Source organism: Tamandua tetradactyla, chromosome X, assembly GCF_023851605.1.
Source record: "Tamandua tetradactyla isolate mTamTet1 chromosome X, mTamTet1.pri, whole genome shotgun sequence".
Taxonomy (NCBI): Eukaryota; Metazoa; Chordata; class Mammalia; order Pilosa; family Myrmecophagidae; genus Tamandua; species Tamandua tetradactyla.
This window is the reverse complement of record NC_135353.1, coordinates 92,595,790-92,613,327: the sequence shown is the minus strand read 5'-3', so window position 1 is coordinate 92,613,327 and position 17,538 is coordinate 92,595,790. Positions and strand designations below refer to the sequence as shown.

Genomic DNA, 17,538 nt, shown 5'->3' with positions numbered 1-17,538 from the left:
ATTAAATTCCCCCTTTGTAAAAGCCATTCCAGTTCTGGTACATCGCATTCCGGCAGCTTCCAAACTAACACAGAAGGTAATGTGTTAGTTACCTTGACCTACTTGAACTAACACTTGAAGGAAGTGTAGGATCCCTCAGGTAAATGGGGTGGGAAGAAAAGAAGAAGCAAGACACTAGCACAAGTTCCTGGGAGTGCAGGGACCAAAAGCAAGAGATTAAGAAAGGCAGGTAATTCAGTATGACTGAAGCTATAGAGACTGTTTTATACTTTGCAAATATACCTGCAAGAGCAGTAAAGGTTTGAACAGTGACCATGAAGGGATACTCTGGCAAGAATATTGCAATAACTGCCTGTTTTGGTTTGCTAGAGCTCCCAGAATGCAATATACCAGAAATGGAACAGCTTTTACAAAAGGAATTTACTACTTTACACGGTTACAGTTCTAAGGCTGTGAAAATGTCCAAATTAAGGCACCAACAAGAGGTTACCACTACTCAAGAAAGGCTGATGCTGTCTGGAACACCTTTATCTGCTGGGAAGGCACCTGGCTAGCATCTGCTGGTACCTTGCTCCTGGGCTCTGGTGCTTTCAGCCTCTATTTCCCGTGGGGGTTTCTCACTTGGCATCTCCAGGGTTGGATTTCATCTCTTGGCTTCCCTTGGCTCTCTCCAGGTTCTGGCTTGCTTAGCATCTCATGAGAAAGCAAATGGTGACATCTGCTGGGCCCTGCATCTCCAAACCATCTGGGCCTCAGGTTGGCTTTGTTGCTTCTTGCTCTCTGAGTGCCTGCATGTGAGGTTTCTCCAAAATGTCTCCCCTTTTAAAGGACACTAGTATACTAATCAAGACCCACCTAGAATGGCTGGAGTCACATCTTCATCTAATCAAAAGGCCACACCCACAATTGGGCGTGTCACATCCCTACAGAAGCAATCTAATCAAAATGTCACATCCACAACTGAGTGTGCCACATCTTCATGGAAACAAACCAATCAAACTTTCCCACCCTAAACAATAGGCCTGACTGCCAGAGATTGGATCAGGATTAAAATATGGCTTTGCTGGGCATACTGTCTAACTGCCATATGTGGTCATTGTAAAAATTCCGTCAATATCAGTAAATACAGTAAAAAGTGAAAGTGTGGAGACTCAGAGAGAGCAGAGAATGCTGCAGCACCATGAAGCAGAGAGTCCACCAGCCAGCGACCTTTGGAGATGAAGAAGGAAAACGCCTCCCGGGGAGCTTCATGAAACAGGAAGCCAGGAGACCAAGGTAGCAGATGACACCGTATTCGCCATGTGCCTGTCCAGCCGAGAGAGAAGCCCTGACTGTGTTTGCCATGTGCCTTCTCACTTGAGAGAGAAACCCTGAACTTCATCGGCCTTCTTGAACCAAGGTATCTTTCCCTGGATGCCTTTGATTAGACATTTCTATAGACTTGTTTTAATTGGGACATTTTCTCAGCCTTAGAACTGTAAATGAGCAACTTCTTAAATTCCCCTTTTGAAAAGCCATTCCATTTCTGGTATATTGCATTCTGGCAGCTAGCAAACTAGAACAGATTTTGGTACCGGAGAGTGGGGTGCTGCTGCTGCAGTTTGCAAATACCAAACATGTTGGAACGGCTTTTTAAATGGATAAAGGGAAGATTTTGGAAGAGTTGTGAGAAGCTTGATAGAGAAGGCCTAGAATGCTTTGGAGAGACTGTTGGTAGAAATGTGGACTCTAAATCTGATGAGGCCTTAGAAAGAAATGAGGCACGTGTTATTGAAAACTGGAAGGAAGGTGATCCTTGTTTTAAAATGGCAGATAATCTGGCAAAGTTGACTAATGGTATTGGCTGGAAGGCAGATTTTAAAAGCCATGAACTTGAATATTTAGCAGAAGAGATCTCCAAATTAAATATTGAAAGTGCAGTCTGGTTTCTCCTTGCAGCTTACAGTGAAATGCGACATGAAAGAGATAAGCTGAAAACTGAACTCTTGAGTAAAAAGAAACCAGAAATTGAGGTCCCATAAAATTCTGGGCCTACAGAAAGGGAGACTACAGAGTATAGTGTGGATTTAACCAAATGTGGAACCAGTCAGTCATTTCAGAGAAAGTCAGGATCGGACATGGAGTTATCCAGGAAAGATTTGTGGAAACTCCTTATGTCTGATGGGCATGATCCAAGGCTACTGCATAGAAAGCCAACGAGAGTGCTATGGGACCTGTATAAACAGAGCCGCTGCCAGTCTGGACTGAGGGGTTCAGAGAAGGGACACATTGGAGGAAAAATAACTTCAGAGGCAAAACCGTGGAGGCTGAGGTGTGAAGTCAGGAAGCCTTGGGCCAGGAGAGTGGACCCACCCAAGCCTGTGGAGAGGGTGAGTTTGCCCCAAAGGCAGAGAATGGGCCTTCCACCTCATTGCAGTGGAAGAGTCATGCCGCCTCAGGCCTTGGAGAGGGTGAAGCACGTTTCTTGGGGTTGGGGGAGAGCCTGGCTGCCACCACATGGAGGGGCTGAGCGTGTGCCCCGGAGATGGCAGAGAGCCCGGGTGCGGCCCCAATGCTTGGAGAGGGTGGAGCCGAGAGAAAGGTGGTCTCCCCAATATCCCCCAAGGTTGCATTCAGAGAGAGGCAGGCATAGGCATTTGGAAAGGGTGGGACTGCCACTTTCTAAAGCCTTGAGGATAAATGAGTCTCAGACTTTGAAATCTAATGGACTTTGCCCTGCGGGTTTTCGAAACTGTATGGGTCCGGTGACCCCTGTGTTCCTTCCTCCCTATGGAAATGTGTCTATGTATCCTGTGAATGTTCCTCCTTTATATGTTGGCAGCAAATAACTTGCTATGAGTTTTCAAAGGTCCAGAGCTAATGGAGAAAATTTTGCCTTAGGACAGATCATGTCTGTAACTGACTTGATGAGATTTTATACTGTCTCTAATTTTGTACTTCATCATATTGCTACTGATAGGTTTAAGGATTTCTGATGTTGTTATGAAATTAATGTATTTTGTATATTTGAAAACATGTCTTTTTTAGGGGCCAGAGGGTGGAATGTGCTGGTTTGAAAGGAAGTATGCCCCGTAAGAAAAGCCATGTTTTAATATAAATCTCATTTCTTAAAAAAAAAAAAAAAAAAGTGAAAGTGCTTCCCTCATCAAACATTCCACTCTCCAGAAATAGCCACTGTTACCAAATGTTATATATCCTTATTAAGATTTCTCTCCACATATCCACACACGTGAATACAGGTTTTTTTTAAACATAAAAGAGATCTAGACTATAAAATTATGTACTGCTCTGCACCTCGTTTTCAATGTAAGAATCACTAGAAACTCTCCTAAAAAAGTACATCAATTTCTAGTTCCCAGGGTATGAGCCTGCTTATTTTATGATACTACTTATAATGGCACATATTTTAATTTACTTTTGCCAATCTAATAAGTAATTCACTTCAATTTGCTAGCTTATTTTTTAGTGGAATAGTTCAAATATTCAGAAACAGAGAAAACAGCTTCTTTCTTAACTTTGTTCACGTGGCAAGCATCTGAGATATTTAAAGGATATTTAAAAAGTGTACTTATGTGTTTTGTGTACTAGAGGAAGCACAGAATGCACAGGAAATATCATTAAACCGACTGACCTAGGGTTTTAGTTCTTCTGCAACAGTTAACTGTGTAAACTCAGGACTCGGTTTTTCTCATCTATAAAATTAGAGCGTTGGTATATATAATCATTAATAATCTTTTAAAATTCTAAACGTATACGGCTCTGAGTCACAAACGTTTCCAAACACAATGCTTAAATTCCTCTGCTTTGATTGCTCAAAGGTTAGTAAAGAATACTGTACTTTCCCACTTCAGAGCCTGTAAATTCCAGATGGAGGAATCGCTGTTTTGCTCACTAATGTATACCAAATGTCTAGAACAGTGCGTGCCACGCTTGATATTTGCAGATGAATGAAAGTACGTTAAGTGCTTATATTCTAAATGGCTTTGAAACCATTATTTGGAGAATCAATTAACCTAGTATAGTTTTACTCTTAAGTCTAATTCTTATACTCCTGAAACAAGAAATGCTGCCAAAAAATATATAGCTCTTATATGTGCAATGGGGGAGATACACCTGCAGACAGCAGAAAGACGGTGAGATATATTTAGCCCCCGGACATAAAGCCTAATCACCACCACTACCCACACCCACCCCCATGAGGCCCATACTGAAAGAAGTAAAAACTAGTAGCTATGCACATTTACAGGCCTATAGAAGTTGTCACCCAGTCCCTCCCAACTCTCAGTCTCTTCATGACCATAGGACAAAGAGTTATATTTCCTGCTCTCGCGAACTCCAGAACTCCTAAAACGGCGGAACTGAAACCACCAAAGCAACGCACAGGCGGGGAAAAGGGGGCGGGATAAAGACAACAGAGACCTTCTCAAGCCCCACTCTCACTGGGAAAAGTCCTTGTTACGGAAAACAACGTCCTCACCTCCTTCTTCCTTTGGGCAGAGGCCGAGGGAACTGGGTAAATGAGCAGTAGCGCCAGCGCCACAGTCGCAGAAATACACCGAAGCCAGCATAGCGCTGCCATGTTCGCTCCTCTCCCTCCAGTAAGCGAAACTTTCCTCTGGCTGGCTCTGAGCGTGGGGCGTGAGAACAGGCAAACCGACCCCATAGCTTTCCTCATTGGTCCAGCTCAGCCCTGTCGGGCGGCGCGTCCTGTTACGTCATAGCTTGCTACAATAGACGCCCGCTAAAAGACAGTTCACTTCTAATTGGTTCCCGTTAGCCAATAGAAAAAAGATAATCTGGAGGTTTTTCATTGGCCCGTTAAGGATAATGGAAGTCCCTTTTCATTTTACGTAAAATGACGCGCTTAGTGGCTCTCGGAACATGCACGCGCACTTGTGAAATGTCGTGGATATTTTTGGAGTGCGAATGGCTTTAGGGTGATAAATCGGTGTATTTCCCTTCCCCCGCCCGCAGAGACGCATTCACACCCAGAGGCTCATTCAGAAAATTTTGAAATTCCCCTTTTTCGTAAAATATCCTAGAAAAATGACACCTAGCTACGTGATTACTAACAACTACCTTACTCTCCCATGTTGTCTCTGTCTCATCTTGCCTCTAAAGTACTACAAATTAAAAACTGGAAAGCAAAAATATACGTGATATCACTGAGGGAGGTTTTACAAACTAAATGACCAAGAACTCTTTGAATAGTTCCTATGTTCCAGAAATCGGAGCAGGCACACTGAGAACGAGGACATCAAAAATTCTAAAACTATTCATGTTGTTGTTGGTTTTTCTTTAAACGCCTTGATACTTAAAGCACCACCAAGGACTCAAATTATGGGTTATAGACAGCAAATGCCCTCTTTGTCATGTTATTTTTGTTACAGAGATGGGTGCAAACGATTGAAAGGCTCTTTTAAAAAGTTATCATGGTCCACTGAATGAAGCTGCATGTGAGAATGATAGAGGGAGGAGGGCTGGGGACATAAATGAAATCAGAAAGAAAGAGGATAAAGATTGAGATGGTATAATCTAGGAATGCCTAGAGTGTATAATAATAGTGACTAAATGTACAAATTTTAAAAATGTTTTTGCATGAGGAAGAACAAAGGAATGTCATTATTGCAGGGTGCTGAAAATAGATGGTAATTAATATTTTAAAATATCACCTTATGTGTGAGACTAAAGCAAAAAATGTTTATTTGGTACAAAATTTATATTTTGACTAGTGCATTTCCTAATATAATTTATGTAGATAGTTTCATTGAATGCCATAAGTACTTGGAATCTCAGGTAGGACATGAGATTTTGTTGGTTTGTCCAGAGTGATGTCCCAATGAATCCCAGAGTGATTCGATCAGTGAGTGGAAAAGCATTTGCAAAGCCCCCTTTGGGGAATGATGAGAACGGGGAGAAATTCAACTTCCCCAAGTTGAATTCTTGATATTCTCACAAGCAGTGTGCACAACCAAAGCTATGGCTGAGCCCCCAGTCTTGGGGTTTGTTCATATGAAACTTAACCCCAAAAAGGATAGGTCAAGTCTACTTAAAATTTAGGCCTAAGAGTCACCCCAAGAGAGCCTCTTTTGTTGCTCAGATGTGGCCTCTCTCTCCAGCCAACACAAAAAGCAATCTCACCACCCTATCCCTGTCTACATGGGACATGACTCCCAGGGGTGTGGACCTTCTTGGCAACGTGGGACAGAAATGCTAGAATGAGCTGAGACTCAGCATCAAGGGATTGAGAAAACCTTCTCAACCAAAAGGGGGAAGAGTGAAATGAGACAAAGTTTCAATGGCTGAGAGATTACAAACAGAGTTGAGAGGTTATCCTGGAGGTTATTCTTATGCATCAAGTAGATGTCATCTTGTTATTCAAGATGTAATGGAGAGGCTGGAGGGAACTGCCTGGAAATGTAGAGCTGTGTTCCCATAACCATGTTTCTTGAGGATGATTGAATAATGATATAGCTGTCACAATGTGACTGTGTGATTGTGAAAACCTTGTGTCTGATGCTCCTTTTATCTACCTTGTCAAGAAACGAACAGAACATATGGAATAAAAATAAATAATAAGGGGAACAAATGTTAAAATAAATTTAGATTGAAATGCTAGTGATCAATGAAAGTGAGGGGTAAGGGGTATGGTATGTATAATCTTTTTTTCTATTATTGTTTTATTTCCCTTTCTGTTGTCTTCTTATTTCTTTTTCTGAATTGATGCAAATGTTCTAAGAAATGATGAATATGCAATTATGTGATGATATTGAGAATTACTGAATATATATGTAGAATGGAAAAAAAAAGTTATCATGGTCATATAGGGTTTTCATTAAACATCCAATTCACCCATCTAAATATAATAAAAATCCTACATAGCTGAAGAAGTTTCCATTTATTTGACCAAGTTCTGTTTATCATAGTGAGTTGACTAGGGATGATTTTACTAGTGAAGAATAGTATACTCAAGAGAAAAAAACCCAACAAAATAAAGTCAGTTGCCTATAATTTGAATGTATTTTGATGGGATGGAACATATCATATGACATAATTTCATTATGTTGGAGAGACAAAGAGGCAGGTACAGAAATGAAGACAGCTTATTCTTAAGCAAAGAGAGGTGATATAGAGATATGAAAAGCAATATGTATGGATACTCAATAAGAAAAATGCAAAGTAAAATACACCAAGACATATGATTCTATTTATGATATTTTGAAAAAGGCAAAAACCAAAAGGATAAGCAGATTAGTAGTTGCCAGGGGTTGGGTGAGAGGAAAGGGGTTGACTACAAGGGGCCATGCAAGGGAATTTTTATGGTGATGGAACAGTTCTGTTCCTAATTGTGGTGGTGGTACCCAAACCCTATGCATTCGTAAAAAAGAGTGAATTTTACTGCATGTAAATTTTGAAAATGAAAATTGGAGTTGAAAAAAGTTCACAGAGCAGCAGTGAGATGAAATGACATCCTGAAGCATATGACAACATGGATGAATCTTGAGGACATAATGCTGACTGAAGTAAGCCAGATACAAAATGATAGATATTATATGATTTCGCTTTTATGATCTTGGTAAAGGTAAACTCAGAAGCTTACAATACAGAATACATGGGACCTCGACATACACAGAAGCTAGGGGTGGGTGAATGGTTAGCTAATGAGGTTGAACTTAAATGTAAGGGAATGGACAGAGTGAAGGCAGTTCATTAGTGGGTCTATAAGTAATATTGCCATATTGAAGGTGAATAGGATTGAAAGGGCTTGTATAGAGCCATGTATCCCACCGAATAACTCTTCAAATATTAATAAGTTCTTGCATGAACTACTTCAAAGTTATGAATCCTCTGCAAACAGTTTATAATATGAGAAAACAGGGAGAAAACTACTATTGCATGCTATGTTTTAACAGGAAGACATGAACAGTACCATAGTAATACCAGGGATAAATAATTGGGGGGGGAAGGACAAGAGTTAAGGGGAGGTTTTTGTTTTCTATTTGGTGAGCGTGTGTTTATCGGTTATTTTTCACTTGAGAACAATGAAAATTGTCTAAAATTAAGAGTGTTGATGATTATACCAGTTAGTGAGGATAATGTGAGACATGTACTGTTTTCTTTGGGCATTATACATGATGCCCAATTGATGGAAGTGGCTGAAGGATACACTAATTGAGAATTACATTGGCAAACTGTGGTTTATACATATGATCTAATGTTGTGCTGCTACAGAAAGGAACAAATCGGAGGCATGCAACATTGTGAATGAACCTGTGGGACAATTTGTGATGCACAATAAGCCAGAAACAAAACAGCCAATATTGTATGGTCTCATTCAGAAAATACTTATAAAAAAATTGGGGCCTAGATTGTAAGCTCTTATAGCAGTCTCATTTACTTTGGAGCTGTAATTGTTGTTTCTTCATTTTGACAGGCTGTGTCAAATATATGTATAACCTAGTATTTCCCTGTAACTTTGAATACCTGTATGACACCTAAGACTCAGAGTAGGAGTTACGCGTGTCTGAAAGTCAGCATTACCACATACAACAACTGTTAAAGACATTGAAAATGGGATCAAGCTTCAATTAGAGATAAGAATAAAGTTGATAGGGTTGGCACTAAGGTAAATCAGAATACAGGTGTAAGGAGGACATTGTATTTTAGAACTTCTCCTACTCTATGAGACCAAAGGAGGACAGGTTTACTTTGTCCAAAACCTGAATTTTCTGTGATGTGTAATCTAACTCAACCTGTCTGGATAGATAATTCAAACAACCCAAACATATGGGGCCCAGAATGGGAATGAGGGCTTTTAATTCTGTACAGCTTAACGTAAGGCCTGGATACATCCCAGAGCCTCTCCAAGAACATTAACTAGTTGCCTCTTCCTATCCCTTGATGTCAACACCCCTTTTCAACATGAAAAAAAAAAAAAAAGAATGGGCATCTACCAAATAGCCCTAAAGACTGGGAGAAGAATCAAAGGAGAAGGACGAGTTATAATAGAGAAAACAGGATTTAACAAATGAGTATGACTCCTGAATCATCATATCGATATTTCTTTTATTCTCCATGTCTTGGAGCAGCTAGAAGGGAAAACCTGAAATTATAGAACTGTAACCCATACCAAACTCTGAACTGTATTGTATAACTTCCTGTTACAATGTATTTTGAAATTTACTGCTTTTTTATATGTATGTTATATTTCACAATAAAAAATGTTTTTAAAAAAACATAACCACACTAAAGAAAGAAAGAACTAGTCTAAACTTATGAACACACTATTATAGATTCTTAATTTGAATTAAAAGATAAAAACAAGAAAATCTTGAATTCTACTTAGTAGGTTTTGTTTTTCATAGTGATATGGGTGGTTTAGCAATTCTGAAAATATATTTTGTGCAAGGTAATAAATGAAAACATTGATGTTTTCAGGAGCTAGGATTCTCATTGTGGAATAAGGGAGATACAAATGTGATATGAGGAAAAGCAAGGAAGAACTTTTGGGGATTGGACTGAAATTGGAGGTATCATATAAATATGATTTCTAATATATATTCCCAGCTCTATTCGCTGAAAGGACTAGAAGCAATGACACCTTAATAATAATGAGCACATCTAGTGCCCAGCTCTAGGTTACTAAATGTCTACACTAAAGGAAATAAGGATTCTTTAGAGAAATGGCTGGTTCCAGGGCTGGGTTACAGAAAATGCAAGATGAGCCTTGAACATCTCGTGCCAGAGAGTAAAGAAGTGGTCAAAAAATGATGGTGACATGTCAAAGGGACATAGAAGCCAGATTGAAGAGAATTTCACTGAACACAAATGGGACAATTCCATCATTAAAATCAATCATGACAGTAATGTATTAGAATCCACTGAGTAAAATAGGTACCCATGAAGTCATACTGATAAATAAATAGGGAAGAAGATAAAATTTTCCTTAAAGTGGAATAACTAGCATTAAATATAGAAGGAATAATAGAGCATGGGACCTACCATTTTGCAGTTTTCATATTGATAACTGATTTAGGCAAATCTCACCAATGGATACAAAAGGTAATGGGTGAAAGTGTGAGGAAGAAGAGGATATTCACATAGTCTCAATGAATTCTGTGCAAATGACTTATTAATTACAAAGGGAAAAACAGTAACTTTATAGAGTAGGAACCTAGTGGTCATTACTTTAACCCAATGATTGAAGTTGACATTATCAATAATGGGACAAACTGGGATCATATACCACCTGATAAGATGCATTGAGGAAACATAGCATTAGTTATGTAGAATTTCTGCCAAAATGAATAAACTGAATCTAATCAGAAGGAAACTTCAGACAAGCACAAATTGAGGGAACCTGTACCAAATAACTGGCTTGAAAGAAGGATCATTACCAGTTTTGTCACTTATGATGGCCTGATCTTGATCTTTTAGGTGTCACTTAAGGATTCTCCATCTCACTTTCTTCATATGTAAAAGTGAGAAAATAAAGTTTACCTGTAAGGAGAAAAAATCAATGCAATAAAAGACAAAGAAAGGCTGAGGAACTATTCAATGTTCAAGGAGACTAAAGACACATGACAGTAAAATTCAATACATATACCTGTATTGGATTGTACATCAAGACATCTTTATTGGGGCAACTGGTGAAATTGGCATATGGGCTGTATTGTATTAGTATTAAATTTCCTAAATTTGATTAATTGTACTGTAGTTGTATGTAAGCGGATACTCTTGGGAATGAACCCTGAAGTATTAACAGGCACAGGTGCATGATATAATGTGTGCAACCTACTATCAATTAGTTCAGAAAAATACTACATATATATATAAAGAAAGAGAGAACAAATGTGGCAAAATATTCCTAGTTAATGTACCTAAGTAATGAGTACACAGTTCTTCCCTGCCCCCAATATTTTATTATTAAAATATTCAAACAAAGAAAAATGGAAGAAATTGTACTCTGAATATCCACCTCCAAGATTCTACAATCAACAGTTTGCTATATTTGCTTTATCACTTTACTGTCCTTGCAAATCTTCCCTAAATTTGAAACTATTTCAAAATAAAAAAGTTGAGCCAATTACTATACAATAAAAGGAGACAAAAAGAAGTAAAGGAAGTTTTGGGGCGATAGAAAGAACGAGCTAGTGTGTACAAACCCAAGCCTGTGGAACTTAAACACCATCTTGAAGCTGATGCCTTAAATGACTCAGCCTAAGAATGGTGTCTTCGCTTTCTTCTAAAGAGCCCTAAACTGGTTTCAAAGGGTTCTCTTAACTCTTCCTTAAACAACATCATAGGTCATTTATAAAGTCTGAAACTACATTTCCCAAAACCCTTCATTCTTCTACGGAGAAAAGATGACAATTTCTGCAGGCTTTTTCCAACTATCGCGAGATCTCATCAAATTTCTTTAAGGATTCCTGCCGAAAGCCATTTTGTTTTTCAGGGCTCTTTACAAGGGTAAGGGACGCTAGATCACGTCAAGCCAGCAGTTGCAGTTGCCATAATCGTGTCTACAACTTCAGGATGTTTCCTTTAGCCAAAAACGTACTGAGTCGTCTCAGAGGTGAGCAAATCATTTCCAGAAGACTTATATCCATTCTTCATCTGTCCTCAGCCCTTCCCCCTCCCCCACCCCCCACCCCCCCAAGTAATTGGAAAGATGTCCTTAACATTGGCGTTCTCACCCGGAGTTTCTGCTTCGGTTCCCATCTCTCTGTTACCGGAGAGTCATAGCCTAGGCCTGCTTTCTTGTTATGCACTAGCCTACTATTTCAGGGACTGACACGCTTGGTGGGTACTTCCCAAATTCCTTAATTGTTCCTTAAGCGATTCCCTAAATTTTAGCTATGGGAGTACATGTATTCCTAATTCCACGTAGAACTTCCTATTCAATTCCTATAGCCATAATGGAAGGAAACTGTAAATTTAGCTTTTCGTCTGGTTTAATTGCAGGGAGACAATCTGAATGGTATTACAACTTTGAACTAATTTGTGGTTTATTAACTGAATATTAGCTCTTTCGAAAGCAATTGTGGTCATTTTTTTTAATCTAAAAATTAGGCAGGTATAGAGAAAATTTGAGACCAGCATTATGTGTTGAAAATATCCTAGATTAGAGAGAAAAATTCTATACTTGGTTTGCACTGAAGGTGACCTTGAGTAATTAATTTTGCAGCGTTACCAGTTTAAAAGTGAAGGTGACCTTAAGGAATAACCATTTAGCTTGTTTAGCCTTTTTTCTTTTTCATTTTACAGTCATTGGGGGTATTATTAGATTGTGTTCTTAACACTCAGGCAATTTTGAAAATAGCTAAAAAAAAATAGTTGCCCTGTTGTCATTTCATATCCCACAAGTCACATTTATTATTTCTTGTACTTTGGACAAATAATTTAACTTCTGAACCTAAGTTTCCCTCTTTGGAAAATAGGGGGTTAGTAAATGATACCTACCTCATAGGGTTATTGAGGATTGTATGAGATTACCAGTGTGCGGTAACTAAACCATTTCTTGTTACAGAGGAGAGGTCTAAAGAAATCTTGTTGGGTATCCTCTGAGTGTTGAGGTCATGAAGTATTGCCGAGTTGTTTGTTAAATCACTTTTAAAAAAAATACTTTTATGTTTCATAAAATTTTTATTCTGGTAAAAGATACCATCTAAAATTTCATGTTTTATCCATTTTAAATTATACAATTTATGGTATTAAATTCACAATATTGTGCTACCTACACCACCATCCATTACCCAAACTTACATCAATTTGGTGATCACTTTTCATTTCTTTTTCCTTTGAACAAGTAGTAGAGACTTGCACCTCAGGAAAGTGTTTACTGTCTTTTGTTTTTAAGGTGGAATTCAGCACACATTTTTTAACTGTTCGAGAACAGAATATATTGTGAGATTGACAAGTTTCTCTTTCTCTCATTTAGGGAGAAATGTCCTATATGTGAATAGCTTGTAATTGTTCTCACACTGCAGGTTCTTGCACTTGTCGGATAAGATGAAAACAAGCTGTGTAAAGCAGTTATAAGAAGATGCCAATAAAGGTCAAATAAGTTTCCTGAAATAACCTATTGTATTACATAAAAGCCATTAGGTGCTAAATGCTGGTAGGGAATGGGCAACATTGCTGTTTCTCTAACATGCTTTTCATTACAATACTTAACACAAAAGTACCTTTTGAAGCCCTCATTAAAACAATTGGGACTTGTGACATAGATTGGAGAGGAAGCAAAAAACAAAACAAAGCATCAAAAATAACGCCTTTTCCAGGCTCTTTCCTCGGCCCTCCTAAGTACCTCTGGAGGCAATTTGAAAAATAATTGTTCTACCCTTTCTACTTGAGTAAAAAGCAGAGTTTTAAACTTGTCATTCTGCTCAAAAACCTTTAGCTACCAAAAAAAAAAAAAAAGTGGCCCAGCATTCAAGGCCCTTCATGATCCTTTCTAGTGTTACCCCTATTACTTACATACCTTGTCCTTCAACCAAAGTTGATTTTCCAGTACGCTCGGCTTTTCTGTCTTTGTCCATATTTCCCTTCCCACATTTTCATTATCAAATTGTACTTATCATTCAAACTGCTTAGCTAAAATTCTACTTCCTTGTACTTTAGTAATACATATTTACATATCTAATCTCTATACTGGAAGTTACCTGACGACAGGGTCTGCGTCTTACACATTTTTATATACTCCATTTCTTTTAGCATGATGCCTTATTCATCAGTATTTCTTTAAAAATCAAAATTGCCCTGATTTTTAGGTTTAAAATTTTTTATGGCCATAAATATTTAGTGTGCTTTAACTTGTTTATTTTGAGTTTATTTACCCTTGTATATTGTGAGTTGTTGAACACTGTTGAGTAAACATTAGTGAAAATTTAAGACATCAGTGTTCAAATTAATGAATAGGAGCCAAATTTCAGAGGTTATACAAATATCTTTTTTTAGTGAATGGACTAACATCACCTCTTTGCATTCTTCCCCAGCATTGTTATGAAAATTTTCATACTACAGAAAAGTTGGAAGAATTGTATAAATTGAGCTTTCAGATGAACATTCATATACCTATCATGTAGATTCTGCACCTGTTCACATTTTGCTGTGTTTATCACATTATCTATCCATCAGTCTTATTTTAGATGTATTTCAAAGTATGCTACTTTGTTTTTAACTACAGTGTTTTAATATTTTATTGCACTGCATAATACTGTAAAGTTAATTTCCTTGGCTTCTTTGATTGGCAGTATGAGTCACATAGTTCTGTTTTTTCTGATAATTGATAGATATGATTCCGTATTCCTTTTTTCTTTCTTTAAGTTCGAAGCATTCAGCAAACAATGGCAAGGCTGAGCCACCAGAAACGCGCACCTGATTTCCATGACAAATATGGTAATGCTGTATTAGCTAGTGGAGCTACTTTCTGTGTTGCTGTATGGACATATGTAAGTACTATTGATTAGTAATTTCTGTTTTAGTTGTTTCTCATTCCTCTTTGGCACGTGTATTCAACACATTTTAACACAGTAGCATACAATTATAGTTAGGATTAAGCAATGCAGGAATTTCTTCTTCCACATTCAGTACTCATCCATTTTCAATAACAAGTTGTTTACTGGATCAGGAGCAGCCATTTTCATGTCATGTACCTGTAAAAGGTAGATGTTAAAAGGGTATGTTAAAATCTGCCTCCCTTCAAATTCTGCCCATTAGTCTATTGCTATATAGAAATTTGGATCCCATGTCCATGTAACAGTTCTCAGATATTAGAAAATTGCAATCATCTCTTTCTCTGAATCATCTCTTTCAGGTTAAACATCCTAAGTTCTATCAGTCATTTTTTGCTATGTGGTTTCCAGGACTTTCACCGTCCAGGACACAGTCCACTTATCAGTTTTTCTTTTAAAATTGTATGCTTGGAACTGAGGACAGTGCTTCTGATGGATGAGATGTAAAGTAATTTGCTTTCAATATTTTAGCTTTTTTACATCTGTATATTTAATAATATACTTAGCAGTCACTCTTCTTGTTGGTTAAAAATAGAAAATCTGAAATTATAAAAAATGTTTATATTGGTTTTAAATGGTAAATCAACTCTTGCCTTGATAAACAAACTTTATTTAGTACACTTTTTCCATTCTTCACTTGATCATCCTGAAATCAGATCTACTATTAAAATAATTGTGTACATAATTAGAAGGATAAGCAGATGTTGAACAAATGTGTCATCAGAGGAGCTTTTAGAAATAAAGTCCTTAAGAATGAAGGGCTATTAAAACTAGCTCTTTCGTGGTTATTTAGTTGGTTGTAATGGAAAGAAACAATGTTTTGAGCAAGTACTATAGAACTATGGCATATAAATTTGAATTAAATAAAATTAAAAATTCAGTTCCTCAGTCATACTAGGCACATTTCACTTGCTTAGTAACCATGTGTGGCTAATGACTACTGTATTGGATATCAAAGATTTAGAACACTTCCATCATCTCAGAAAAGTTCTATTGGACAGCACTGCTGTTTTAATCTGTTGGAGGGCTATATCTCAGATGAGTGTCTGTGTATTTCTAACCTATAGAGCAAAATATCTTTGTCACTTTCAAGAAATGGGCTGTGAGAGAAGGGGGACTTGGAGTTAAATATGTGTAACTGACAACATTTTAATTCTTACAGACAGCAACACAAATTGGAATAGAATGGAACCTGTCCCCTGTTGGCAGAGTCACCCCAAAGGAATGGAGAGATCAGTAATCATCCCAGCTGGTGTGATACCAAAATGTTTCAAAAGCAACTCATAATTCATGACAAGTAAAAGCATTGTGTACCCATTAAAATATGACATTGTTGAAGAAATAAAGTACATTTGAAACCTTTATCGGAGGCTTTATTTCCTTTGTAAATGAAACCAAGTTTGATCACTTTTCATTTATTTAACTTTTGTCTTAATATTAAAGTCTAAATGCTATACAATTCTTAAATATCTTTTCTCTGTAAGGTAGTATAAAAGGAAAATTTGGCTATCACCTACAAGTCTGAAATTATAGCTCATGATTTCAAGAGGTATTTTAAATCATCTTTGAGCTAAAAATTTGGTATCCAGATTTTGGTTACACTTAATCCTTTTGTACCTCATTTATGTGTAGGTTTGGAATTTCCATTAAGTTCTTTTCACTCCTGCCTGGAGAACTTAAGATGTCATCAGAATCAAATGGAAGAGTGGTCATAGAAAATTACTAGGATATTTGAAAACTAGCCTGCTCCTTGCTTCCTTGGCACACTTATTTAGAGCTTTATATAGCATTGTTTAGAGAAGTTGAAAATGTTACTAAAGAAGTGTTCTGTCAAAAACAGTTTACTGACATAAAAAATAGTTGATTCACAATTATCTGTGACCTCTTCTGTTGCCTTATTGTAATTATAACAATGTTTCATTTTGTAGATTATCCTAAATTCATTATATGATAAGGGATTTCATGTATAGCTGAAGAAAATATTTGCACCAAGGGCTTCATTACTTCCTTGGTTGAAGGCTTATAAAATAGTTTGCAGTAGTGCATTGGCAATGGTCAAATATGAAGAAAATGAAATTTCAGTTGAGTAACTTGCCTATATTAGCTAGATTTAGAGATTACTAAAATCCACTTATCTGATAACTATAAAAAGTTTAGGTAAGTGGCTTTCGGGAATCTCCAAATTTACCTAATGTATATAAGGATTTAAACTTAACCAAATATTTCTAAGTATTTTTGCTTACTGTGAAATACTAGAAGTGCTTTCATAGTATGTCCTAGCTTCTCATCAAATGCACTAAAGTCAATAATTACATGATTTGAGTGGGAAAAATTTATTGCAAAATAAGTAGGTTACAAAACCGGTAACTAGTACCATTATTTAAAAAAATTTGGGACAAATATCTCATATTTAGAATGTTCCTCATAATAGTTCTAAGTATTATTCACATGTAATCCTGAGATATGATTAAGCAAAATAAACATGTCTTCAAGGAATTCTCAGTCTCCCATTAATTATCTTTTCATCACTGAGAGCAAGCTTCTAAAACTTAATTTTATAACTAACCTTGTCCTAATGATTAATTCTAAAACTATCATGGCCACTACTAGAATGGTAGTAGTTAAATCTTGAAATTCTTTATGCCGTCAGAATATTCTGGTTTTGCAGTTTACACATTCAGGTACAAAATTTTATCTTCTCACACAAAATGTACTAAACTTATCCCATAGCACATCACCTCAGTTAAGAGTTTTAATACCTGGAGTTGGAAGGTCATCAAATTGTCTTCCTATTAAGTATATGTATATCTGAAGAATTTAGGTAATTGACCTATTTTAGAAGCATCGTCAGTCTTTACAGTGTTGTTAGAGGGCTATGAAGTATTTTTTAATTAGGGTGAATCATAAATAATTCTTAATTTCATTTTAAAACAATTATTTTAGCACCTGTGATCTGTTCTTTTAAAATTGATTTAATAAACAACACTCTAGGTGCTGTGATAGTGTAGAGGCACAGTTGAGT

The 17,538-nt window shown here is 37.1% G+C and overlaps 2 protein-coding genes across 2 annotated transcripts in view; one reads left to right on the top strand and one right to left on the bottom strand.

The window, feature by feature from the left end:
* Nucleotides 1–4,711, bottom strand: part of MAGT1 (magnesium transporter 1) — a 70,411-nt gene extending 65,700 nt beyond the window's left edge. Inside the window, exon 1 of the mRNA XM_077145527.1 lies at nt 4,478–4,711. Within this exon, the coding sequence (XP_077001642.1) occupies nt 4,478–4,675 (198 nt within the window). The 5' untranslated portion in view covers nt 4,676–4,711. The remainder of the gene's footprint in view (nt 1–4,477) is intronic.
* Nucleotides 4,712–11,419: 6,708 nt separating this feature from the next.
* Nucleotides 11,420–15,880, top strand: COX7B (cytochrome c oxidase subunit 7B). The gene is made up of 3 exons (XM_077144846.1): nt 11,420–11,575; nt 14,329–14,453; nt 15,679–15,880. The coding sequence occupies exons 1-3, from the start codon at nt 11,536–11,538 to the stop codon at nt 15,754–15,756; spliced, it is 243 nt and encodes an 80-aa protein (XP_077000961.1). The 5' UTR covers nt 11,420–11,535; the 3' UTR covers nt 15,757–15,880.
* Nucleotides 15,881–17,538: the final 1,658 nt, after the last annotated feature.